General features: G+C 29.7%; 3 protein-coding genes across 4 annotated transcripts; 1 reads left to right on the forward strand and 2 right to left on the reverse strand.

Moving 5' to 3' along the window:
• The first annotated feature begins 13,406 nt into the window (after nt 1–13,406).
• LOC113863882 (laccase-2-like) lies at nt 13,407–18,416 on the forward strand. 2 transcript variants are annotated; one of them, XM_027497648.1, is made up of 7 exons: nt 13,407–13,529; nt 13,637–13,788; nt 14,056–14,300; nt 14,431–14,559; nt 15,294–15,300; nt 15,724–16,679; nt 18,137–18,416. In XM_027497648.1, the coding sequence occupies exons 1-7, from the start codon at nt 13,413–13,415 to the stop codon at nt 18,265–18,267; spliced, it is 1,737 nt and encodes a 578-aa protein (XP_027353449.1). In that variant the 5' UTR covers nt 13,407–13,412; the 3' UTR covers nt 18,268–18,416. The 2 variants fall into 2 exon arrangements, with proteins under 2 accessions (XP_027353449.1, XP_027353448.1); XM_027497647.1 differs by lacking the exon at nt 15,294–15,300 and having other exon boundaries at nt 15,714–16,679.
• A 1,701-nt stretch (nt 18,417–20,117) lies between these two features.
• Nucleotides 20,118–22,122, reverse strand: LOC113863883 (protein FAR-RED ELONGATED HYPOCOTYL 1-like). The gene is made up of 4 exons (XM_027497649.1): nt 21,970–22,122; nt 20,974–21,308; nt 20,471–20,731; nt 20,118–20,323 (listed from the first exon to the last, which is right to left on the reverse strand). Exons 1-4 carry the CDS (start codon nt 22,005–22,007, stop codon nt 20,250–20,252), a joined length of 708 nt encoding a protein of 235 aa, XP_027353450.1. The 5' UTR covers nt 22,008–22,122; the 3' UTR covers nt 20,118–20,249.
• Nucleotides 22,123–23,359: 1,237 nt separating this feature from the next.
• On the reverse strand, nt 23,360–26,266 carry LOC113863881 (laccase-17-like). The gene is made up of 6 exons (XM_027497646.1): nt 26,086–26,266; nt 25,808–25,959; nt 25,470–25,714; nt 25,221–25,349; nt 24,155–25,123; nt 23,360–23,713 (listed from the first exon to the last, which is right to left on the reverse strand). The coding sequence occupies exons 1-6, from the start codon at nt 26,212–26,214 to the stop codon at nt 23,583–23,585; spliced, it is 1,755 nt and encodes a 584-aa protein (XP_027353447.1). The 5' UTR covers nt 26,215–26,266; the 3' UTR covers nt 23,360–23,582.
• Between the last annotated feature and the right edge of the window lie 232 nt (nt 26,267–26,498).

Here is a 26,498-nt window from a genome sequence, read left to right on the forward strand (position 1 = left end):
TTTCAAAATATTCTCATTTTTTATAAAGAAAAACAAAGAAACAAAAGAAAAAATAAAATAAAATAAAATAAAAATTACAATATCAAATATGAGACTACCCTAACATTATCATTAAGAAGTAATTTCAAGTTTGTAAGAAGTAAAACATAATCTTTGAAATTACAATATGAAGAAACTCTCAATTTAGCTAAAAAAATTTCATGTGTTGCTTTCATGCAAGATGTGTCTCATGGTGATTTGATAGTCTTTTCTTAGTCACTCTTTTGTATCTTAAATGATATTAACATACTTAAGGAAAAAGGTGAAACAATTTCCATCACAAAGTTTATAATCTTTGATGCGTTAAAGTAACACAAGAAATATCTAATATTTAAATTTCAAGTCATTTTCAACCCCTGAAGCATGACAATAAGTTTAGCACAAGTATTGTCAAAAATATTAATGAACTCAAAAACTCTTCTAAGTCAATTTCTATCTTTATTTGTAATAAAAGTATAGAAATAAGCTCTTCTTGGATTTCTCACGTACTTTGATCGACATTAATAATAAATTCAAAATTTTAATCAACCTCTGAACAAACCTAGGGCTTCAAGTGAGCTTGAGATTGTTGCGCTTGTTCACATAAATGAAGTTGGTTAGTAAGATTTATATATAACATTAAGCATAATTTTATAAATTTAGATCTTTTTTCCAGCAATACAATCAACATTTTGGCCTTCCATATTCATCATAGTATAGCTAAAAGTAAGGGATGATTACTTTTATGTTGAGTCATAATCTAATTGTTGATATCAAAAGAAGTTACAAATCCTTTATTCCATAGGCTTGCGCAAAGCCAATTTCTTTAGCTGTCAAACAGTCTCTATCACACTAGAGAATGTCTTCAATATAAATGTGACATCTCAAGTAAATGAGTGAAGACACCAAGTTCCTATGTTGCCTTAAGTAATTTGTGGGAAAGGCATTACAACAAATAAACCAAATTAGGAAAGTAATCTTTTCCACAAAAGGAAGACGCCAAATCCATCTCTAACTAATATACTAATACAAAGTTCTCCTACCAATGAGGCGGTTAAAACCATGTTTAGATATATAACTTCCCTCCAAACTATTCCACCAAATAAATTTGTCTTCAACATGACTACTAATTGACAAGTTAGATTGATTAATGGCTAAAGTAATTGATGTTGTTATCAAAATAGCAATTTGAGAAAAATTTCATCTTTATTAACTCTAAACGCCCTAAACTTGCAGCTTTATATCTTGAATGTTGACATAGGAAATATGGTCACATAATTTGCCTAGTCCTAATCAATCGTGATATTGTAAGAAAAGTTATTGATTACTAAGTCAAAAACTAAAATCATCTCTCATAATATTTTTATCCTTTTTTATTACTTGTCAAGAGTGAGACTCTTTATCTTTATCATGATCTAACAAATTATCTTCTTTCACATATTTTTATACAAGCAGTTGACCACAGAGTTTGTCTTTTTATTCATCATATTCTAAACTATTTTACCCAATAAAGCCACATTAGCATCCCTAATTGTTCTCAAACCAAGTCCATCATCTTAGGTTCTACGAGTGATTGTATACTAGTTCACTAGGTTAATTCCTTTTTCATTATTATTCCTCTAAAGAAAATCATACACACGCTTATCAATTGAGTTACAAACAGATTGAGGCAGTCAATACAATTGTAGGTAGTATGTTAAGATCGTCATAACAATTGACTTAACTAGAGTTAAACAACAAGCTTTATTAAGGAAACTATACTTCTAATTAGTAAGCTTATGTTAATTTTTCTCTATAATAAAGTCAAAGTGTTTTCTTTTCATTATATTTGAGATCATTGGAAAGCTGAAATAGTGATCATGGGAAGAAGTAAGACACACACACACACATACACACACATATATATATATATATGTGTGTGTGTGTGTGTGTGTGTGTGTGATATAGGTAAACTTGACTTGTTTCTAACTATTGATACTTGGTTATTTTCTTAAACAATAACTCATAAACCACTTGAGAGTCTTTGGGCCTCAACTATTGAGATCGGTAAATAACCCACTTTCCTCCAAAATTGAAAAATTTTAGTGAACTCAATGTGAGTCTCACAAAGAAAAAGTATCATAGGGTGATATCTACTAATAAGATTCATAACATGCATTTGTCCCTTCAATTACTAGCTCCTCTAATATTCTAGAAGATGATTAAAAGTTCTTTAAATTATAGCATCATGACAAGGCGAGTCATGAGGGTATGAGATTTTAGCGTTGGGGTATATTCTTCGTTACTTCTACTATAAACTCTTCTTTATTTCTTGTCATTGATATTGGAACTATGGTATTTGCCAATTATGTCTCTAAAAATTTGAATGATTTTCTTAGTCAAATTCTATGTTCATGACTTAACCTTTACCAAGTACTACACCTTTATTGAGTTAACTCAGTGAGTTGGAGTTAAGCATTTTTGCATGGGCATGCAAATGCTCTTGTATTGCATGTGACCCAATCATACCCTTGGAATGTGGGTCTAGAAATTTGGCTTACTAAGGGCCTATTACTTGTTGCACCTTTGTCTGCTCTTTCCCATAACCAATGGTGTGAAGATCACCCATTTATCTTTTCTTTGTTATTACTAGATTTGAGAATTTTGAATTGTAGGTCCTCATTCTTTTGAAAGATAATATTAGAAGCCCCAAAATTTGTCTTTCCTTTTTTCTTTGCAAGTTCCTTGTGACATGTTCCATCTTTCTTGGGTTTAATTATTTTCGAGTTAGATTTTTTTTTTTTTTTGCTTGGTAGCCATAAGCCATTCTCCATATACCTCATTATCATCCTTATTTTTTGAAACCATTACAATAATATGATTGCCTCCCTCTATGATTTTCTCATTATCATTATTATCCTTATTCTTTGCAACTATTCTAATTTTCATATTTGTCCCTTCCTGTACCATACCATCAATTGTTTCATCCACTACCTTTAGTGGGACAATGCAGATAGTGCAATCTCTCGTATGGTGGCCATAACACTTGCATTGAGAACAAATCACATGGAGCTCTTGATATTGTACCTTGTATCAATGATCTTTTAAACAAATCTTACCCACTACTGGTTGGGTTAAATTCAACTTCACACAAACCTTAACAAACCTTCTACGTTCTACATTCAACGTATTCTTGTCAACACGAAAAGGTGTGCCCACTTTAAAAACTATTGTCAAGAGAAAACTTTCATCATAAAAAACTAAATTTAGACCCAAAAAACGAATTCATGCCAACGTATGAGTGACTTTAACAAACAGAGAAATGAGCTTTGGAGACCAATTTGTGACAATGAGGTAGTGAACAAAGATCATCTGAGGCCCTTTACTGATCACCATCTCTTTTTTAGCGTAATGATGGAATTTGACCATATAAAATCTATTAGACACAGCCATGATGTTAAAGTTCCTGATAAGCTTCCATAACTGCTTCAAATAGTCTTTCCTTACATTGAACTTTATAGTTTTCCCTAGCAAATTAATTACTAAAACATCCTCCTGTAGATAGCATAGTTCACGAAATACTTCATCATCAACATAGACCTTCAACTTTAGTATATTATCCTCTTTAGTTCCACATAGATAAGCTTTTGTGGTTTCTCTGGTGGTATTTTGGCTGTAAAAATAATGTCCTCTATTGTTAAGGTGGTTTAGTTTTGCCTCAAAGACTTGATCCCTCCTTTATAAAATATTTCTTTTATTATTTTTGAGGCCTCATAAAAAATAATGCTACCATTCAAATGAATACTTGTTGATTTGTATTGATATTAATAACATTTACAAATTATAACTCCTTACTTCCATGATAGAGACATTTGAATTGGTTTTGTCAATATGTTTAAAATGGTCTTCTCAAAGTTACTTTCACCGTCAATATTCTTAATTTAGGTGAAAATTCGGTCTCGTGCACAAGACGAGCAAAGTAATGAATAACTAAAATTAGAGATTGATTACTAAATGTGACATTATTCTTTTATAACTAATATATTAAATATTACTAAGAAAATAAAATTAATTAAAAAATATTTAATATGATAAAAAAAAGAATCAATTCTTAAAAGTATTTTAATTTAAAAGGTTTTTTTTTGTCAATATTCTTATTTAAAAAATTGTACTAAAAGGTTATGTATAAAAGTTAATTTTATACTCTAATCATCTCTATGTTCTATAGCAAGTTATTTATTTGTCATGAAAATTGTAGAAAAAAAATTTAAGAGAATGAAAAATATATTGAAAGGAAAATTTTATGACGAAAATAAAATAGAAAAAAATATTTATTTAAATTTTATCACGGTTTATATGGCCAAAAAAGTGAAAAAACTCACGAGAGAAGTATGAATAAAGTGAAAAAAATTTTAGTTTTGAAAATTCTTAATATTTAATTATATTTATATAATATAAATATTTTAATTTTTTAAGACATGTTATAATAAAAAGATTAATATTTTAAATTAAATTATTATTTTTAATTATTAAATTTTTACATAATCTTACTTTTCACTCTTTTTAACTCATTCATACAAGTGAATAGAACATTTAGTATATTGTGCAAATAGCGTGCATGTTAGAAAAATTATATATATAATGTAAATGATAACTATAAAGGCATCAACTACTAATCAAGATTAATTTTCATCTCTTAAAATTTAATAACACTTGACCTTGACCTTAAAAATAAACTAATATTAACTTTTCAAATTTCTTACTTTACATTTCAAAATTAATCACAAATCTTCAAACTGAATGTTATTGTTTACTAAATAAATTTGAGCCAATACTCGTGATGACAGTCACCTAAATCTTCAGTATCTTTATAATTAGTTTTATTTCAGATAAAATTGTAAAAGTACTTGATATTTTTTTGGTTATTGGTCATCGATGTTTTCTAATGAAACAATTTGAATAGATTATATATATATATATATAAACAAAACACAACTTTCTCAGATGACAGATAAAAAATCAACATTGGGCCGTGTGTTTTTTCAGTCTTATTTTTCTTGTTAGGCCGAATACAATGAATTTGTAAACACCTCAGCCCATGTTCTTAGTACACGACAAACAGGGCCCATACTCAGTGGGCCAGTACCACACTACAGCACGACCAATATCAATACAGCAGTACTAAACTCACATACCTTACTAAAAACTCAAAATCACAGCCACACATAACCCCGTTAATCTCACAGAGTCCCACCTCTTCTCCCAGCCGTGACTCACAGCCCGGTAATCTCTCAATACCAATTTTGCTCCTTCCCGCGCAAACATTGGGCACCCCATGGCGCCGCCTAATTTGAACCCAACTAAGAAAAAAAATACGCGGCGAAACGTGGCCCACAGGATCCATATCGTCCACTCATAAAATGACACGTGTTATTTTCTCTGCCACCACTTAGCTGTCACCTACTCACAACACTTGTTAAAACCGCTTCCCGTTACACCCACCTCATACGATCCTCACCCCTCCCCCACTTTCCCCTCTCGTCCCACCAATTTTAAAAATTTTCAAAAATTAAAATTAAAAAATATTATGATTTGGATCATTTTACTTTCATTTTTCTCCAATTATATATACCCCTCTCCAAAAAACGTACTTTCACTTCACCAGTGTGAAAAGTTCACATTTTTACGGTGAAGAATTGTGGTTTTCCTTAGAATTGTGGTTTTCCTTACTCTCTTTGATTCTGAAGAGAAGGGGCAAAAGGGTGTTTGAAAATATTGTTGAATTGTGATTTTCTTAAGTAGGGTGCTATGGATGGTGGAACGATGAGAGAGTGGGAAGATGAGTGCAGAACGCCAAGGTTGGTGCAGAATCAGATTCCGACGGTTTTTATTTGCCCGCCGCCGCCGCCGAGGAAGAAGCCAGTGGCCGGAAAGAGACGAGCGCCGCCGAAGGAGGGGTTCTTCAATCCACCTGATCTTGATGCCTTGTTTTTTGTTCCAGCCAGAAAAGAAGCATGTGCCTAAAAACTAAGTAGCAACAGCAGCTATTTTTGGTCTCTCTAAATTTGATTTGTTATTTTTAGAAGTAAAAGGAGAGTGTTTAATTATATGTTAGTTTCATAAATATGATATAAAGAATAATTTTTTTAGTGTTGTTTTGAGGGCATTTCTTTTTCGGTTTGTCTTAGGTGCTGGCTGATGGTTGATGTTTTATGATTATGAAACAAATTTGTTATATAGAGTGATGATACATATGTTACATATATTATATGCTTTGTGTCGATGTGCACTCTCCTAGATTTGATATCATGTCTTTTGCAATTTCCCTCGCTATGGGCTAGTCCTAGTGTAGTTTCATTCATTGTCTATCATCTGCTGTTATATATATGATTTGGTCTTTTAAATTCTCGTTTTGCACTTTTCCTTTTGTTGTCGTTTCTTTCGTATGCTCCCCTGTTGTAGCATGAAAACTTATGTATTCACTAGGAAATTTTGATGCAAATTAATCGCTGAAATATAATTATGGAGATGAAAAGAGAAGGCTTTGAATGTGAGGTAAACAGAAGGGAGATTTTGTACTTTGTACCTAGTTTGACTTTGAATTGAATCCATAATATTTTATCAATGAGTCTAATTGTTTTGACCACTTGACTCAAGTGTTTCCAACTTTGACGACTAGACGAGATTATCATAAAGAATCATAAAGCAAGCATCGTGTTTATCATGACTCACCTACTACAACTTTGTACCTCGGACTCGAGAATTTTGAGATCATTATTTTTTAGGATAACTTTAAGTGTTTACCACTGACTTTCCTGTATCCTTCTAATAATCTTTTTATTATTTTATAAAGTATTAAATAAAAATGTTCATTTGTACTATGTTGCGAACATAAAATATATTAAATGTTTTTTTTTTAGTAATTAGGAAGATTGATAAAAATAAAGAGCACGAGGATTTATAATTATTTGTTTATTGTTATTATTCTTTTAAGTGATTTTTGTTTTATGTCTTTTTCATTGTAGTCATATTATCAGTGATATGAAACATAGCAATAGATGCTTCTTTAATTTTTACGTATAACCTTAAGAACAGACAAAAAGAGTATGAGAACTGGAGTCCAGTTTGCTAATTTAGCAAGATCGAGCTTCACTTTTCTTTCCTCATCACTACGATATTATACTCAACGTTATTGCAGAGGATTTTCTATTTTGAATTTAAATGATGAAAGAAAAATAATTTTCTCAATTACATTTATAAATCAAACATAGACAGAGAATGAAACATGGAAGGTACATTTCATTTATCCTTGAATTTATTATATGAAACCATTTTTTAAGTGACATTAATGTTGTGTTGGGATAAAGAATTTTAAAATTTTTAAAAATTTGACACTAACAAGAAGAAATAATTAAGTATTAGTAAAATTGACATATATTGTTAATTTCCTTTAGAGATTTAATAGATTAAAGTATCTCTTGTGTTCAGATTTTATCTTTGATAAAATATTAATTCTTAAAAAAAATATATGAATAAAATTAAAAAATGATTACAAAAAATGAAGCATAATAGAGGATATTTTAAATTTGTATTATTTAAAATTTCTTGTACTTGATATAAAATTTTTAATTAAAATTTTAAAATATTTTGAAAATATGTTTTTCATTAACTAAAAACATGTAATTTAATAATTTATAATTTCTCTATACGAACATAACTTAAGTATCAAATTTTATAAAATAAAACTTTTAATAATTTTTTATAAAAAAAATAAATTTATCAATCTAATTATAAAATTTATAGTTTGTTTATCAAAGTTACATTACTATTTAGACAAAAATATTTTTAAAAATAGATTTTTTATTCTTTTATAATTTCATTAAAGAAATTATAAAAATAGCTAAGTTGTTAAGCCTTTTATAAAATAGATAAATTTTATATAATTTAAAATAAGACTAATATTTTATTATATTTTATTTTAATACATAATATTTTTTAAATATAAATAATTTTTTATTTGAATATTATATATTAATGTTGGGATCCTCTAACATTTAATAAAAATAATTGTTAAAATAACATTGCACAATTTAATGATTAATTTGGTAAAAACTATTTATGTAAAATATTAAAAAAGACATAGTTGTTATAAAAGATATAGTTACTTTTTTATAAACTATTATTTTTAGTATTTTAAGTATATGATACTATAGATCATAATGGATCAATTAAAAATAATAGCTTATAAAAAAGTAGAAACTATATAAAAAAAATTATAGACAAATTTTATAAGAATTAAATGTTTAACTAATTTTTTAAAATTTATTATTTTCATCCAATAGAATACTTTCATTCCCGTTTCTTCATGCTTTTTGTGTTATTTTCTTTTGTACCATCCAGCAGTGCTAAAAATTCATATTTTAAATAAAATATTTTATGACATAATTATTTTTTATTCACTTTGATATTTTTATAAAAAATTAATTCATAAAAATCAATAAAAGTGATTATATATTATAAATTTGTATAATATTTTAAAAAATTAATAATATTAAATAATGAATTTAATAACTTATATATTTCATAAATAGTTATATCAACTTTTATAAATAATTAGTAACTATTTTATTGACACAAATCTTATAATAAAACAGAACATAAAAAAATTTAACAATTAAAATAAAACAAGTCTTTATATTTTATAAATAGAAAAACAAAATTGCAGTAGTTAACATGTCTCATAGTAGGTCTTATACGAGTAAGGGAAAGGACAAAGGAATTAAAAAAGGAGTGGACAGTAAAACTAAGAAATTTATAACTTCAACAGTTGATATATTTGAGGCGTATTTCCTTGTAAAACTAATAGCCTATTTATTTAACAATGGTAAATACAATTTATACATGTCCCTCGTAAATGATGCTTCATAGATTTGGAACATGGTAGATGACGAGGTTACAAACGGTGATTTATTAATTTTAAATAATATTTTTTTTATAGTTTAATGTAGTTATAAAACTTGTTATAAGAAAATGGTGCATAAGAATCAGATAAAAAAATATTTCAATATTGTACCTTAGGTAATTTTACAAGTTTCTTTGAGCATAAAACTTACATGCAATACCTTCAATAATTTTTTGTGTTGGTTTCTAATTAAAATTAGAGTTTTAACTTAAAAATTAGTGTCAAATTTTAGTATGGATCTTTATTATATTGATTACTGAAAAAAAATGATTTTGATTAACAAATAACTCAAAAAATGCATAAGATAATATATCTAAGTTCTTTTCATAAAACTAGTAATTTATGGTAAATATAGATTGAAGTTTGAGCACATTTGATCATAAATTTTGGCTTGTATGAATATTCTTACAACTTTAATCGATTAGAACATTGATTAATCAGTTATCTTTTTTTTAAATTAATTTTGAATGCCTTTGAAGAATTAATTAGAAATTTTACATTATCAGTGATGTTTTATAAATACATTGTATATATTTACTATGTTAATTTTTTTTCCTGTTGACGTTGTCAGAGGGATACAAAAGTAGCTTAAATACTTTATTACAATAAATCATATAAATTAATTTAAAAGTTACATTTAATTCAAAATCTTAAGACATTTAAGTTAAGAATCTTTATCACTTAACCTATTAATGTAAGACTTTTTTCACTCAGATTTTATACTTTAAGGGTCTCTCCATTTTATTAGGTATACTTCACATGAATTTACTGATAATTCTCATACCATTTGTTGGGATTAAACAAGGAGCTTTTAGTTCATAGATCCTTCTTATTAAAAGTGTTTAAAACTAAATCAAATTATTCTTAAACTGTTAAATTGATTTGAAAAATAAAATAAAATATTGAATAAATTTAAAATTGATCAATCAGAAATAAATATATATTGCAATTTAATTTGATTTTAGATTTTCATTGTTAAAACTGAACTGAACCAAACTAAGCTAAATCGTACTTATAATATACTTATATTATTTTATATTGTATTTTGGTATTACGATTTTGTTTGAAAACTGCGCTGAATTGAACTAAACTAAATCGTACTTATAATATACTTATATTATTTTTTGTTGTATTTTTATGTAAAAATTATTTTTTCAATCAATCTTATCATAACATAACATTATGCAAATACATGATGCTCACTTTTATTTGCTTTAAACTCTCAATTTTAATTGAGTATCCATTCTTTCTTTTTTTCTTTTTATTTAAATTTATCTTTTTTTTCCCCACAATTTTATCCCTATAATTGATGTTTCTTTCTCTAATTTTTTTTTTAACAAAACCATTTCCATTTTTAACTACTACTTGATCTAAATTAAAAATTATATAATAATGCATATTGTTTTAAAAATAAATAAATAAAACCAATATACATAAAATCAATTCAATTTAGTTTTTTTTTTTTTCAAAGTGGACCAAACTAAACAACATGTTATTTTGTATTTGGTTCTTATGATTTTTTTAGTAAAAACTACATTAAACCAAAACTGCAAATGTCGTTGATACTTATCATTTAAAAGTTGGTCAACTTCTTTATTTATATTCAATTTTTGACTTCTTCACTTACTCTTGGTACTTCTAACACTTCTTAGTCTATACAATTATAAAATTATTAGACTCAATATCCATTAAATATTATCCACCAACAATTAAAAAAATATTTGTGAAATTTTAAATTTATTAAAAAATTAGACTAAATTCACTCTCTTCCTGTGTTTGAGGAGATTACAATAGCAAGTTCAGGTGTTTACATATTATAATTTATCGTTTGCGACAACGTAATACAAACAGTTCAATAATCATTGTGACATGAACAATTCATCACAATTATAGAATTTATTTGAATTTCCCCCTAATAAATAAAATGTCTCTGTTCATACCTATCTGCCACATAACTTTAATGGAGTCAGAACAGCATCACCAACTTAATAAACTTCTCAACTAGAATTGTCTTTGTGAAAATATCTGCATTTTCTTTTTAGTTTTGCCAATCTTTAACTTCATCTTTTATTTATCCTTTACATTACTTTTGTATTAGGTAGTGTTGTCATACCTTAATATGATTAATGAAATTAGCATTTCAATAATAAAAAGAACGCTAACAATTTCAATTAATTGTAAAAGATTAACCATTTGTACGAGCAGAATTCCATTTTAACCGGTCAGTTTTTGGTTTAAAAAATGATTAATCAACTGCATGTATTACATTTTTATATTATAAATAATCGATAATTATCATATCATATAGTCATTTAATATCTAAGTATTCATCCCAATTTAATGACGACTTTATATATTTCATTTGAAGTAAAATAGACAAAATGACATAAACAGTTTAACTTTTTTCAAATATTTAGAAATTATTATCGCAATTGAATCATTTATTTAAAAGCATAATTTCCTCCTAATAAATTGAGTTATATTCTAATTCTTTCTATAAATTTGCATTTGATGGTGGTTCTGTGATGTCATCTGATAAAAAGTTTATAACTTAAGAAAACATGTAGAAAGAATATACTGATTTGACCTAACTTTTTTGAGAGAATGAACTAAACGAGGTTCTTCCACCTTTGGAAACTTAGGCTAAAAGCAATAAGTCATAGATCCAGCTACATTTTGAGTTTTGAAAACGTTAAGTGTGAGTTGAACTAGTAACGTTGAAAAGAACATGAAATGGACTTTCTTTGTACAAGTGGATCTCTGTTGTGTATTCAATTAGTGTTCAACTTTCCTTCTATCTTCTATATATGCTTTGCCATTCACCTCTACAAATTCTAATAAACATTTTTTTTAACAAATTGACATTTATCAAGGGATGTAAAAAAAATGTTCTTTTGATACCCTTGTGGTGTTGAGGGTATGGGGAATAAATAAGAAGGGAAAAGAGAAAAAGTAATAAATATAATAGAAAGTAAGAAAAAGATGTAAAGACAATTTTAACAGTAATTATTAATGAACAATTTTTTTTATATCTTTAGTAATTAATGTTCTTATTATTTAATATTTTTTTTCATTTAAGGATATTTACATAGATTAATTTTTTTTTAATTGACGCATATTTTTATTATATCTTAACCAAAATGTCTTTATTTACATTTCCTTTTTTTTAAATTTTTTTAATCACCCACAAATTCACACAATTTGACAGGTGAAAAAAGAAGAGTCGGTAAATCAGAAATGAGTTAAAATAATCAACTTTTGTATTATAAATAATAGCTTACTATTTAAAAAATAAAATATTAAATAATTTTTTTTCAATTACATTAAAATTGACTAAAAATAATATATGAATTACATTCATTTTTGCTATAATATTTTTTCTTTTATGCGCTCTTTTTCTAATTTTATTTTAAATTTTAGAGTTTAAAATTATTATTTTATTTTTTATTATCTGGTATAATCTTTTATATTTATAAATAATTTTTTTGATATTATTTATAAATTTTTTATTACTAGTTACCCTACAATATTAAATAAGGTATATTTAGAAAATAATGTTTTAAATTTGTAAGATAACAAAAGTTTTAAAATATAAAAGATAAAATTTACAGCAAAAGGTATGAAATTGAGGGAGTACGTCTAACCTCCGGAGAGTAATTCAATAATTCTACATCATAACACTAGTGGCTTAAATAACCACCCTTTGCACTTCAATTTTTAGAGCGTCTAATGAATATTTTTTCTTCACGACCAATATTTTTTGTTTGTTGCTTTTTAAAACTGTGTGGTAGGTTGTGAGATTTATTTAAAAAGTATTTTAAAGTTACTGAATTGAAGGAAACAGTTGATTAATTTACTTAAAGTAATAAAAATAATGTGACACTATGAAAAAATTATATAAAATGAGAATGAGAATTGCTTGGTTAAAATGCAGTGTGATAAAATCAAGAGAAATTAGTAGCCTTGAACATGTGACTAAAGTTTTAGGGTATGTTTGGGAGGACTTTTGGAAGAGAAAAGATGATGTATTTTTAATTTTAAATAAATAAAATTATATATTATTTATAATAATAAATATATTAATATATTTTTTAAAAATATTAATTTTAAATATATTTATTTAAACTTAAAAAACTGATCTTTCCTCTCCTCTAAAATTTCCTATCCAAACAAGCCCAAACAATCACTCAGGTTAGGACTGTATATAAAAACTAATCCAACATTTATAGGGTCATTATGATACTCAAATAATGGCACCTCACAATTATTACTTCATATCCACTCTAAAATTAAACTAGACCTACAACCATGTCTACCAGACAAGGTCATGACCTTACCACCACAAAATGGATGACAGTGCCTCACTATATTTTATTTTCGTACTATATTCCCTCTATATATAGTTATCTGAACTCATTCTTCCCAACCAACAAGGCACTAGGACAACAAATTAATGGATTTCTCCCGCTTTCCCTCCTTTGCATCTATAAGAATTCTTTTGTTTGCTTTCTGGGTTATAACGTTGTTTCCTGAGTTTGCACTAAGCATAACAAGGCACTATACATTTAATGTACACTAACGAAACTCATGTTGCATGAAGTTTACTTATATAGCTGCATTACCACTAATTTATTCACTTCTAATTTTTCTACTTGTTTACTTCTTTCATGTATAAAGATCGAGTACCTGAATGTCACTAGATTGTGCCACACAAGGAACATTCTGAGTGTGAATGGCAAATTCCCAGGACCTCGCTTAGTGGCAAGGGAAGGTGACAGGGTTGTGGTCAAGGTGGTTAACCATATCTCAAACAATGTAACCATTCATTGGTATGTACTTTTTATTTGGAATCCAGTTAAGATAACCCTCTCTCTTGGGCAATGCTTCATATAATGTTATAAGTTTTGTTAATTTTGAATTGATTCCAAGCATTTAAAAATAATAATTTTTATTAAAAAGTAAAATTTGTTATATTTTTAAAATAATAAATATTTTTTTAATAGAACTTTCTTTTCAGTTGCTTATATTAACATTTTCCTAATATTATTCTACTTATATCATGCAATTTTTTTTTTGCTGATCATGGCCTGTGGCAGGCATGGCGTTCGTCAGATAACAAGTGGGTGGGCTGATGGACCAGCATATGTGACACAGTGTCCTATACAAACGAACCAGTCATACACATACAACTTCACCATTGTTGGGCAGAGAGGGACTCTGCTTTGGCATGCTCACATATCATGGCTAAGAGCAACCCTTTATGGACCCATCATTATCCTTCCCAAGCACAATGAATCTTATCCATTTGAGAAGCCATATAAAGAAATTCCCATTCTTTTTGGTATAATTAATAGCTAGACACTATATAAGTATATATCTATCCATTTATGTGTGTGTATATAACTACCTGCAAATATTTTAATAGATATAATTATGTATAGTGAAAACATGCATGGTTTTGGGGATTGCAGGAGAATGGTTTAATGTTGACCCAGAAGCTGTTATAAATCAGGCACTGCAAACAGGAGGAGGACCCAATGTTTCAGATGCATACACCATCAATGGCCTTCCCGGTCCCTTGTATAATTGTTCTTCTAAAGGTACAAAACAAAGCCTTATACAATGACTGTAAAGTAGATCTTCAATATACCCCATGAAAGGAAATATTGTTTTAGACGTGAGTGGCCGAGATTGCTAGTTCAGTACCATACAAAAATTTCTGGTGTGCTTTGGCAAGTATGAAATGGAAATAAAGTAGGAAACTTGTGAATAATAATATTAATCTTTATTACTTCCATTTCACAATCATATTCCCCAACTTTCACTTTTACCACATGTTAGATTAGTTAAAAAAAATGAAGGACAATGTAGATGCTGTTTGGTCTAAAACAATATTTTCTGTTTATATTTTTTTAATTATAAAAAATTCACGTCTTCCTTTATTTTTTAAACAAAAAAAGTGAAAAATAATTAAAAAATATTTTATTGTTTATTTTGTATAAATCTTTAAAAACAACAAATAAAATAAAAATAATGTATACCTTTATAATTAAAAGTAAAAAAATAAAATTACCTTTTCAAAGTAAAAACGTCCGTTTAGACATATGTGATTTTTAATAAATTACTAATTTTTATGACTTAAATATTTTTTATTGTATAATTTTGTTAGCTTTTAGTTTTAATCAATGTGAAATTTCCTTTTTTGTTTCTTATAATTTTACTAATATTTTATTTGAGCTGTCATGTTAATTTTTTGTGGAATCATGTTATTGAGAGGGATTAAAATAAAAAAATAAAAGACCTAAAATACAAAATTCACAAAAATACGTTATAGGCTACAAGCATATTTAAGTCATTTAATTTTTAACCTTCTCAGCTTCATTCACAGAGTACAATGTAACATAAAAGGTATGAATGTGTGTTAATATCTTTATTTATGGGTAGGAGTGACTGAATACAAATAAAATATTGCATACATTTAAATTTTACTATTAATTTTTTATTAATAAATAATATTTTTAAAAATTAATTTTTAAGAAAGTTCTGTATAGCTGATGTGATCTAATTGGATAAGAATTAGTTATTTTTGTTGTTGAAATGAAGAGAAAAAACTAGAGGCAGGTTAAAGGCACAATAGACTAACTAAGAACAATCAAATAATGTCTGAAAATAATAGACAACTATATCCAACTCATTTTCATCTATGCTAAAGAGAAAAAAACTAACACTGGATCTGTATTCATGGCTTTTGAAGATACATTCAGACTAAAGGTGAAGCCAGGCAAGACATATCTACTAAGGCTAATCAATGCTGCACTCAACGAAGAGCTCTTCTTTAGCATTGCCAATCACAGCTTAACTGTTGTTGAAGCTGATGCTAAATACACCAAACCATTTGATACAGATACACTCCTCATGGGACCTGGACAAACCACAAATGTGCTTCTTAAAACCAAGCCATATTTCCCCAATGCCACATACCTCATGGCTGCAAGGCCTTATTTCACTGGCCGTGGCACCTTTGACAACTCCACCACCACTGGTATCCTCCTTTACAAGCAACCCTTGCATGACCCTTCTCCTAAAACATTCCCACTTTTCAAACCAACACTACCACCCATAAATGCCACAAACTTTGTAGCCAACTTCACAGCAAAATTTAAAAGCTTAGCCAATGCCAAATTCCCTGCCAAGGTACCCCAAAAAGTGGACAAGAAATTTTTCTTCACTGTGGGACTAGGGACTAGTCCTTGCCCACAAAACACAACATGTCAAGGGCCAAGTAACAACACCAAGTTTGCAGCCTCAGTGAACAATATTTCTTTTGCACTTCCATCATCAGTTTCTATCATGCAAGCCTACTATTTTGGACAGTCTAATGGAGTTTTCAAAACTGATTTTCCTGCTACCCCTATGAACCCTTTCAATTACACAGGAACACCTCCAAACAACACAATGGTTACTAATGACACCAAGCTAGTGGTGCTCAAGTTCAATTCCAGTGTGGAGTTAGTGTTGCAGGATACTAGTATTCTTGGGGCTGAGAGCCACCCTTTGCATCTTCATGGTTATGATTTCTTTGTTGTTGGGCAAGGTTTTGGAAACTTTGACCCCAACAAAGACCCAGCAAAGTTTAATCTGGTTGACCCAGTTGAAAGAAACACAGCTGCTGTTCCTGCTGGTGGGTGGATTGCTATTCGCTTTTTCGCAGACAACCCAGGTTGGTACATTTCAATGAAAGCATGAATTTGTCATACGTTAATTATATTTTATAGAGCATGTATTTGTTGGATAAAACTTTGTTGTAATTATTTAAGTAAGTTAGATGACACTTAGGTGTATTTATTGCAAACAATTTAGGTATTGTTTTTTAATTAATATTAAAGTTTTATTTTACAAACCTATAACAACTTTAAATATTGTTTTTCATTATATAATATTCTAAAATGAATTTTTAATTTTGATTAAAAAATAATATAAAAAATGCTTAAAGACCTACATTTATTTTTTGTTCGGGTTCATAACTTTTTTTTTTCTCAAACGAAAATTGTTTCATAAGAAAGAAGGACGCAAAGGAATTAATTCTCCATAAAGTTGGTGGACTGCAATTGTAATAGAAAATTTCTATGTAAACATATTTTGAGTCTTTTTGTCGCATTAATAATATGACATTGTTATGTTAATAAAATGATATTTAAATCCTTTTAATGTTAGTCAATATAAAATATTAAAAAAATAGTAAGTGTAAGTGATAACTCAATGAAAGTCAAAATAAAGATTTTCTAGTTTTGCTTTTAGATTTTACGTTGAACGTGCGACTATGCTGATTTTGGAGTTTGATTCAACTTTGAAACATCTTTGGTAAGAGAAAAGTTGCAATTGAAGTTATACACGTACTTCAATTATCATTTCAGTTTGACATTTTACATTTTATTGGATATCTTCATTTAGCCATAACATCCTATAATTATTTTTTAAAAAATAAATTATATATGCTCTAACTCTTATAAATTGATGAACTCGTTCAATATTTCCCCATTATCATCCATATGTAATTTACATAACTGATTTCAGTGTAAATGTGCAATTCATATCTTTCCTGTATCTTTTTTCGGAAAGATAAGGGATATAGTAACGGGAATGTGCGGTAAAAAAAAATAACTTTCTGTTTTATTTTATAAAGTAATGTATGAAAGTTAGTAGTTGAAATTACTTAAAGTGAGCAATGAAAGGTGCATGTAATAATTCTTCTCTAACCTCGCAACTTCAGTTAAGAGTTTTTATATTACACATTAAATTGGAGTATTTATTATTTGAAATACTTGAGATGAAAATAAATTATTGAAAACTGATTCAAGGATCGTAGATATAATAAAAATCATTTGTGGGATATCATTATGTCTTACAATGCATTTATTAAATTTACCACATGAAAAAAAAGTAAAGGTTTTGTAAATTCATTTATTTTCTAATGAGATAACGTTGTTGAAGATTGATACTGATAGCAATATACTTTGCACACCCTTTTAAAAGCTTGAAATGAGGGTATAAAATTTTGTATAAATGACATGATATCTCTTTGTAACAAAAAGTTAGATAGAATGACATTGTGATCATACATTACTTTATAAACTGGTTAAATGTTATGTTACATTAAATGGCTTATGGTGGCAACAGGGGTGTGGCTCATGCACTGTCACCTAGACATCCACACAAGCTGGGGATTGAGAATGGCATGGCTAGTATTAGACGGAGCTGGGGCAAACCAGAAGCTGCCACCACCTCCTTCTGATCTTCCAAAATGTTGACTTTGACTATCCCTTTGGTGGGTCCAGATTCATTGGCCCTGCCTCATTTCCTGAGTTATACTCCAATGTCTTGTTCCTCTTTCAACAGCAATTGTGAAATTCTTTTGATGTGTTAAGGGAAAATGAATAAATTGTGACTCGTGTCATTGTGGGGTTTGTTCAGAAAAAAGGTTTGGTTTGTCTTCTTGTTGTCATGTTTAGTTAGTTGGTCGGTTGAGGGAATGAGAAGTTCACGAGTAATAGTCACAAGGGGGTTTACTTTCTAATTGTGAATGTTCAAAGCAATAGCTGATAATTAAATATTTGATCAATTACTCTCATTATATTTCTTCTCTTCACCATTGTTTTACTTCTATTCAAAGTCTAAGTTACATTTTTGTCTTCTGATTAATTACGATTCCTTTTAGTTTGATAACTCAACCACTTCTAATTTCACTCATTTTGGGTTGGGTACTTTGACTTACAATTGTTGTTAGCATTTGAACCCTTCATTTATATGATCATGTCCCTTCTCTAATTCTCGTTTCCACCATTCCCAAAATTTAGAAGAAAACATATTTTTCAAACAATTAAGGAAAAATACCTGTGTACCCTTAGCTTAATCGTGGATATTGAAATTAATTTCCATAACTAATAAAAAATCACGCGGAGATGTTACTTCAAATGGTTCATGCTAATTGTGGCATCATATTTGTTCAATTATATTGTAGGAATTACATAATTACTTGACAAAAAAAATGAAAGAATTACATTATGACAACTATGAGATGGGACAACGACTGTGCTCCCGCTTAAGGACAATGAAATACAAATGCCATAAATCATTGCTTCTTCACTTTATGCTTAAAACATAAGCATAAATTCAATAACTCACCATTAAACTTCTTTAAAAATTAACCAACCATTTAAATGGCCTAAAACCGTAGTCAAGTTGCAAGAACAAAGAATAAAACTTGACATTTCTCATTCAATGCTATCGCCGTCAAAAGACAATTTGGTCGTGTAATCTTGAATTTCACAATCACTGGTAACTATAGGCTAGATGAAAGTAAGAAAACTAACCATAGGTCAGGAGTTTTAAAAAGAACTCTTTTTCTGCTGTGGGTCCTCCTCGTGTGGAGCCCATGACGTTTTACACTTCTCTTCGTTTGTGTTGGCACGTGACATAGAGGAGTTTTAAAACTTTAGCATCGATTCTTCCTTGGCATGCACGCACCAATTCCTAATTAACTACCACTTCGAGTTTGAGAATTTATTATGATTATTATTATTTCGTTCTGATTGTGATTGAAAAGATAGATGAATATTGAATTAGGAATTACTCCAAATTTTCTTCATCTAGCTAAATTGCAAGGGAAAATTATGCATTTGGTCCCTTGTCTTTATTTTAAACCCCAATTAGTCCTTTAATCTATTTTAAATCCCGATTTAGTAGACTGATTAGTCTTTCAGTTCACACGTGTCCCCATCTGAGTTCTCCAGCAAGCTAGGCCACACTTAACTACAATATGGGTCTAGGGGGGGGGGGGCAAAGACAGGAAAATAATAAAAATATTTTATTTTATTATTTTAGAAAATTAAATTCTGAAACTGATTCCAAAATTTAATTTTCAGAATGTATTGGTTTTTTCAAAAGTTAAATTCTAGAAAGATAATTTTTAAATTACTTTCAAAATTAAATTTCAGATAGAAAACAAGGGGGTGAAAAAAGAAATTTCCCAAAGAAAGGAGCTCCAGGATATTGGAGAATAATATGAAGTCAAAATGAAAAATACGAAGAACTGCGGCATCAATAAGGATTTAACGCATTAAGAAAGTTATGGGTGGAAAATAAAGAGGGGGAAGGCCATAAGAAGAAATCTAATATTACACCTACTGAAGATCTTATGAAGTCGTCAAAATAACTGGTATATCTTCATACAATGCACACAACAGCCATTTTCAGAATTATATGTACATACTCCCTTTATAGGTAAACTCTACTAGAGCATAAGCATAGAAAAGTACTCCTCAAACTCTTGATCAATTGTTGGTGGTCTTGAATTTGATTGAGCTTCTGCATTCAAAACATAATTATATGTCAACCTAGAGATTACTAGACAAATTTCTCTATCATATGCATGTTACCTAGAAACTAGTGTAGCAGATGCTAGTAAAATCCAATCTTATAATACATATTAGTTGTCAAGAGCATGCAGAATACCTTGGTTTACCTCCCATCTTCCAGATGAAAGGACATACATGTTAGGATTCACCCCATTAGAAAAAAGAAAATCTTCAAATTCAGTATCTACAGAGTGCTCATTGCTGTCTTTTGCATGTTCTGAGTATTCATGACCTGACAAGCTTCCTAATCCCAAAAGTTCCTCATGATTCTTCAAAGCTTGTATATCAGGATCATCATAAGATGGATTGCATTTGCTATCAACAAATGCTTCCTCTTCACTATAGCTTATCCTATTTACTGTTGATATATCCAAAGAACAGTGGTTATCCTTAACATTATCAATAATGTTATTCCTATACTTTAATTTGTACACTTTCTGTTCACACGTAACTTTTATGAAGAAAAGGATAAAGGAGAATGTGAATTCTCTATCCCTTTTCCCCTACAAAGGTAGGTGTAAGCATAGAAAGCCAAGTATAGGAGTAATATCTGGTTAACATTATAGTCATACCAATTAACAAAAGAAGTGGAAGGCCTACCATATAGGTATGCATTTCCACAATCTGCCTCATGTTTGGCTTCTTCATTCACAGACATAGCAGTATCAAAGTCATCAATGAAACTATTACTGTCTTTGGCAGATTCGGGTTGGGACCCATCATCAATGAATGCTGCATCCATTCTACTCTTGATCATGTAGTTGTGCATGTTATCTAAAGCAGGATTTTCATTAAACATTGAAGCATGTTCAGAAGAGAAACTTCCAAGCCAACATTTATGTTTTGGTCTAAGCAAATCCAATTGATCAGTCTGTAATTTTCTTTTCTTTTTCCATTCAATAATTTTAAGATTGTCCATTCCATCCACCTCGAATCTGAAAAGAATAATAGAAAAATGTGAGCACATAAGAAAAGGATGAAAAAATCAGAACAATATATATATAAAAAAAAACAAATAAACCTCCACATCACGCATAATGAATCGGTACATAGTTAAGTCAAGGCATGAAGGAGGACTATTAATTCATTATCTAATTTGTGTAACACGGGAAAAGCTATATCACTGAGCATTTAAAGCACATACGACACAGCACAACACAGAGACTATATGATATGTTAGGGATGAAATAATCAGTTCTTTGTCTAGAATGGGTTGACAGAAAATAGTAGAAACCACATATTATGCGCCAAAATGCAATCTAAACACATACATCACATTCTACACAAACACAAGCAGAACTGCAATTACGACAGGATAAAAATTGAAAACAAGATGGTATTTCTGTAATTATCTATAAAATAAGAAATAAAGCCTTTTTTATCTAGTTTAATTAAGCATTTTTTTGTCATGCGAATTAATTAAACTAAATCTCATATTTTCATGACATAAGCATCAAAGTTTTAATACACCATATTGAATGAGAGCAAAAGAAGATTCAAATCTACAACATAAAGTACAGAAAATGGAGAAACAATCAGTAATCAAACAGAGCAAAGACAAGGAGAGAAAAATATTGATGACCCAGATAGCAAAACCTGTTAACTTGAGAAGTGTTGCCCTTCTTTTCTTCCATCTGGATCTAGAAAATCAAACTCTGACCAAAATAGAAAATTGAAGACAAGTTTCTAGAGCTGGGAGAGAAAGAGAGAGAAAGTGAGAACCTTAGAAAAGAAAAACACTTTAAGGATGCTATTCTGTGTATATCCGGGAATATAACATCCACACTTTCTTTTGTCCCCTCGTCGTTTCCCATACACTCCACAAGCGCGTGCATAGCACGAAAGAACTTAACTGTGATCTGAGTTCCTTCTTTGTAGCAAGATCACCTGATTCTTTGTAATAACACAATTTCTATTTTTTTTTAATTTAGTTTTATGATATAAGGAATTTTATATGTAAGTTTAAATAAATGAATAATTTAAATTTATTTATGGCGAAATTTGTTTAAGAATAAATAAAATTATATCAAGAAATGTATCCTCTGTCTGCCATTGATTAGTGGCAACTGGCAACCTGTGAACATATTGGCGCGTGAGTTAACGAGTACGAAGAACCATCTGTGTCCCCCGTGTATGCATGCATTATATCAATACGAGTGATAAATATAATTATAAATTTATTAAACAATAACAATTAATGTAATAAATTATATTAAAATATTATTAACATAATTATAAAATTTTAAAAAAATAATTTTTCAAATAATCCAAAATCCACTCAAAAATTACTTGATCCGCAGCCTGTGAGTATATGGAAACTTGCTAACTCTTTTAGGAAAAAGGTCAACTGTACATGTGTCATCCTCTCTTATTTAAATTATGCTCCACATTGGAGCCCATAATTGATAATTAATTAAACGCCCAACTTTATGAGAGGAGAAATTATATTAGCACAAAAGTTTTATACAAAATATTATATAATAAAAATTTTAAAATAGAAGAGACAACATGTGAAATAAGATAGCTAATATGATAAAAGAATGTTAAAAAGTAAGCAAAAAAAAAAAAAAGAATGTTAAAAAAAAGTGTATTATAGAAAATATTTTCTTATTTTGTTATATAAATAAATGATCTCATGAATTTATAGTGTATTAATTATGATCATACAAGATCAATTTTTTACTTCTAAACGATATTTATAAAGTATACATTTATTGGAAATTTAGATTCTCTGTTCTTTCTTTAAAATGCGACAATGTCGGTGAAGAGATCTATCATTATCCGTGCATAGATAATGTGTTATTTTTCTTCATAACAGTTTCATAGCTTAAGGGAAAAGAAGAATATTTCTGATAACTTGCATAGTATACACAAATTTTTGCTAAAGGAACCTTGATCCATTCACAATACCGTAGTTGGCAAAAGATAATGTATTACAATTCAAAATAGATAATTCAATACTGTAACCTACGTAAAACTCCCACTCATAGTTTTTCTAAACTAGAGTGATCACAAAAAATCTCAAACAAACAACCATATCACTCTAATTGCGAAAGCCATTCCCTCTTTTTGGGTACAAATTACCTATAAAAACATAACACTAATAAAAAAGGAAAGAATGTGAACAACAAAAAGTTGGAGCAAATACCTCCAAATCTAACACCAAAAATAGGCAAAGAAAAGTAACATAAGGGTGTCGATCGATCTTTTCAACATTTGGGAAGATCAGAGGGTGGAGGTGGCAGTTTCTGATTCCGCCGTTTGCCATCTTGGACTATCCATGCCATTTTCAAGCCCCAACTAGTATGCACTTCAAGGTGGCAATGCATGAACCAAACACCTGCTCATATATGATCAGCAAAATAATTAATGTGAGAAAAACTAACAGCGAATCATACCAAAATTCCAGAATATGGTACTTTAAAGATAGACTTCATATTAGATTAGTCTTCCTTTCATATTGATATTAGACTAGTGTATCAACGTTAATTTCGGTCATAAAAGTGATTTTAAAGTTTCATCAAATTAATCTTCCACTAAAATAAATTGGTGTCATAAATAATTTAAAGTGTTCTATGAATAGATGTTTGAAATAATTTATAAATATCTTAAAAAGTAGATTATTTTAATAGTTTTTTATATATAAATTATTAAAATAACTTTTTTATTATTTTGTGATCAAATTCACGTCATAAGTTTTTATTGACAAAATGTTTTATTAGGGTGCTTAGAAACGAAACTAAATATATACATTTTTGAAGTAATAAAATAGATATCTAACCTGGATTGTCTGCAAGAAAGCGCAATGCAACCCATCCACCAGATGGCACACCAGCAGTGTTCCTCTCAGCAGGGTCAACAAGATTGAACCTGGAGGGGTCCTTTTTGGGGTCAAAGTTTCCATTGCCTTGACCCACAATAAAGAAGTTAAAGCCATGAAGGTGAAGTGGGTGACTCTCAGCTCCAATAATGCTAGTGTCCTGCAGTACCAACTCCACACTGGTGTTGAATGGCAACACCACAACCTTAGTCCCACTAGTTACCATGATGTTCCTTGGGGGGGTGCCAGTGTAGTTGAATTTGAAAGGTGGGTTGGCAGGAAAATCAGTAGTGTACACTCCTTTGGATTGGTTGAAAAAATGGGCTTGGAGTAATGCAATGTTTGGCATCACAAAGGACACGTTGTTAATGGCTGCAGATACCCTTGTGTTATTGGGCCCTTGGCATGGTTGGTTTTTTGAGCATTGGCTAATTCCTAACCCAACGGTGAAGAAGAACCGTTTGTCAACAGTTTTTGGAACTTTTGCCGGGAATCTTGCACTGTTTAAGCTACGAACCTTTTTGTTGAAGTTCATTGCAAAGACAGTGTCGTTGAATTTTGGAAGCAATGGTCTAAGAAGAGGAAGCTTCTTGTTCTTTGAGTTGTTGCTTGAAAGTGAAGATTTCTTGTACTCAAGTAACCCAGTGGCTGTGGCGTTGTCAAAAGCGGCAGGCCCTGTTGCATAGGGCCTGGTAGATATGACAAAGTTGGCATTTGGAGTCTTGGATTTGGCCTTGAGAAGGACATTGGTGGTTTGTCCAGGTGTGATCAGAACAATGTTTGTGCTAAAAGGCTTTACATACACAGCATCAGCTTCAACGACAGTGAGAGTGTGATTTGCAATGCTGAAAAACATCTCATCATTGAGTGCAGCATTGATAAGACGAAGCAGATATGTTTTTCCAGGCTTCACCTTGAGCTTGAAAGTATCTGAAGAAATAGGCATGCAATTTAACTCGTGATCAAGATTGACAATGTTAGTGATTTTCAATCATATTGTATTATTTTTTCCTTCCAATTTTCTTACCTTTGACTGAGCAATTGGAGACAGGACCTGGAAGACCATTGATGGTGTGAGCATCTGAGACATTAGGTGCCAATCCCGTTTGCATTGCTTGATTTATAATAGTTTCTGTGTCTGCTTTCCACCATTCACCTACCATTTTATTCAGGTTTGTAAAACAAGTTTAACAAAATGTAAACTTTATAATATGTAGAGCTCATAGTGAATTAGTGATAGTAAATTCTGTGACATGTTTGGAGTATCTCAACTTACCCAATATGATGGGGACTTCTTTGAAAGGTCGAGTGAATGGGTAAGGGACATGTCTTTTGGGAAGAATGACAATTGGACCATAAAGAGTTGTTCTAAGCCATGAGATATGTGCATGCCACCATAATGTTCCTCTTTGACCAATGACTGTGAAGTTGTACACAAAAGTTTGGCCTGTCTGAATTGGACATTGTGTGATATAGGCAGGTCCATCTGCCCAAGCACTTTTCAGTTGGCGAACTCCGTGCCTGAAAAAATGAATCAAATGTTGAGCAAATGCTACCATTCAACAATTACATCAAATTGATTTATAAGGTCTAATTGTATAAATATAATAATACCAATGAAGTGAAACATTGTACTGAACATGGTTAACCACTTTAACCACAACTCTATCTCCCTCTCTTGCTATTATTCTAGGACCCGGAAATTGTCCATTGACAGTTACAATGCTCTTTGTTTGGCAAAGCCTTGTCACATTTTGCATTTTGATCTGAAGAAAAGAAAAAGGGAAAAAGAATATAGTCGATAAAAGCAAATTAATTTGTGCAAAATTGAACTGAAAGCATCTATTTGTATATATATAAAAAAACATGACAATGAAATGAAATACACATACGTTAAATTTGTAGTGCCTAGTTACTCGAGCATGTTTTGCATGTGTTAGCTCTGGCAATGTAGACATGGCACATAACAAAAGGAACATTGCCCTCATGAAGGTTGGCATGCTGAGATAAGCAGAACCCATTTCCCTTTTTCACTTCTAAATCTTCTTTTGAAGATTTTGAACTAGAAAAATAGAGCTTGCTGTTTTAAGTTTTGATGGAGAAAACAGCAAAGTGAGGCAGCTTATATAGTAGAAATGGAATTAATGGTATTAGATAATAATTAGGTGGTTGAAAATGAGATATTACAGACTTGGGATGCCTTCAGCAACAAAGTTTCAAACTTGAACCATGCCACTAGCATGCTGCTGGCAATGCTTAAGAATAGAGTACTTTACAAGCCAGATTATATTATTTTGGAGCTTCC

This window comes from Abrus precatorius, unplaced genomic scaffold (genome assembly GCF_003935025.1).
Source record: "Abrus precatorius isolate BTA unplaced genomic scaffold, Abrus_2018 Scaffold3, whole genome shotgun sequence".
In the NCBI taxonomy this organism is placed as follows: domain Eukaryota; kingdom Viridiplantae; phylum Streptophyta; class Magnoliopsida; order Fabales; family Fabaceae; genus Abrus; species Abrus precatorius.

Bases quoted from the DNA above. Each gene is read 5' to 3' on its own strand.
- LOC113863882 (XM_027497647.1), top strand. From the start codon at position 13,413: ATGGATTTCTCCCGCTTTCCCTCCTTTGCATCTATAAGAATTCTTTTG. The intron at 13,789-14,055 runs GTATGTACTTTT...GGCCTGTGGCAG, and splicing joins AACAATGTAACCATTCATTG to GCATGGCGTTCGTCAGATAA. The intron at 14,301-14,430 runs GTATAATTAATA...TGGGGATTGCAG, and splicing joins AGAAATTCCCATTCTTTTTG to GAGAATGGTTTAATGTTGAC.
- LOC113863881 (XM_027497646.1), bottom strand. From the start codon at position 26,214: ATGGGTTCTGCTTATCTCAGCATGCCAACCTTCATGAGGGCAATGTTC. The intron at 25,350-25,469 runs GTAAGTTGAGAT...ATAAAATGGTAG, and splicing joins AGAAGTCCCCATCATATTGG to GTGAATGGTGGAAAGCAGAC. The intron at 23,714-24,154 runs GTTAGATATCTA...ATATATGAGCAG, and splicing joins CTTTCTTGCAGACAATCCAG to GTGTTTGGTTCATGCATTGC.
- LOC113863883 (XM_027497649.1), bottom strand. From the start codon at position 22,007: ATGGAAGAAAAGAAGGGCAACACTTCTCAAGTTAACAG. The intron at 21,309-21,969 runs GTTTTGCTATCT...TATTCTTTTCAG, and splicing joins AACACTTCTCAAGTTAACAG to ATTCGAGGTGGATGGAATGG. The intron at 20,324-20,470 runs GTATTCTGCATG...TTTTGAATGCAG, and splicing joins AAGATGGGAGGTAAACCAAG to AAGCTCAATCAAATTCAAGA.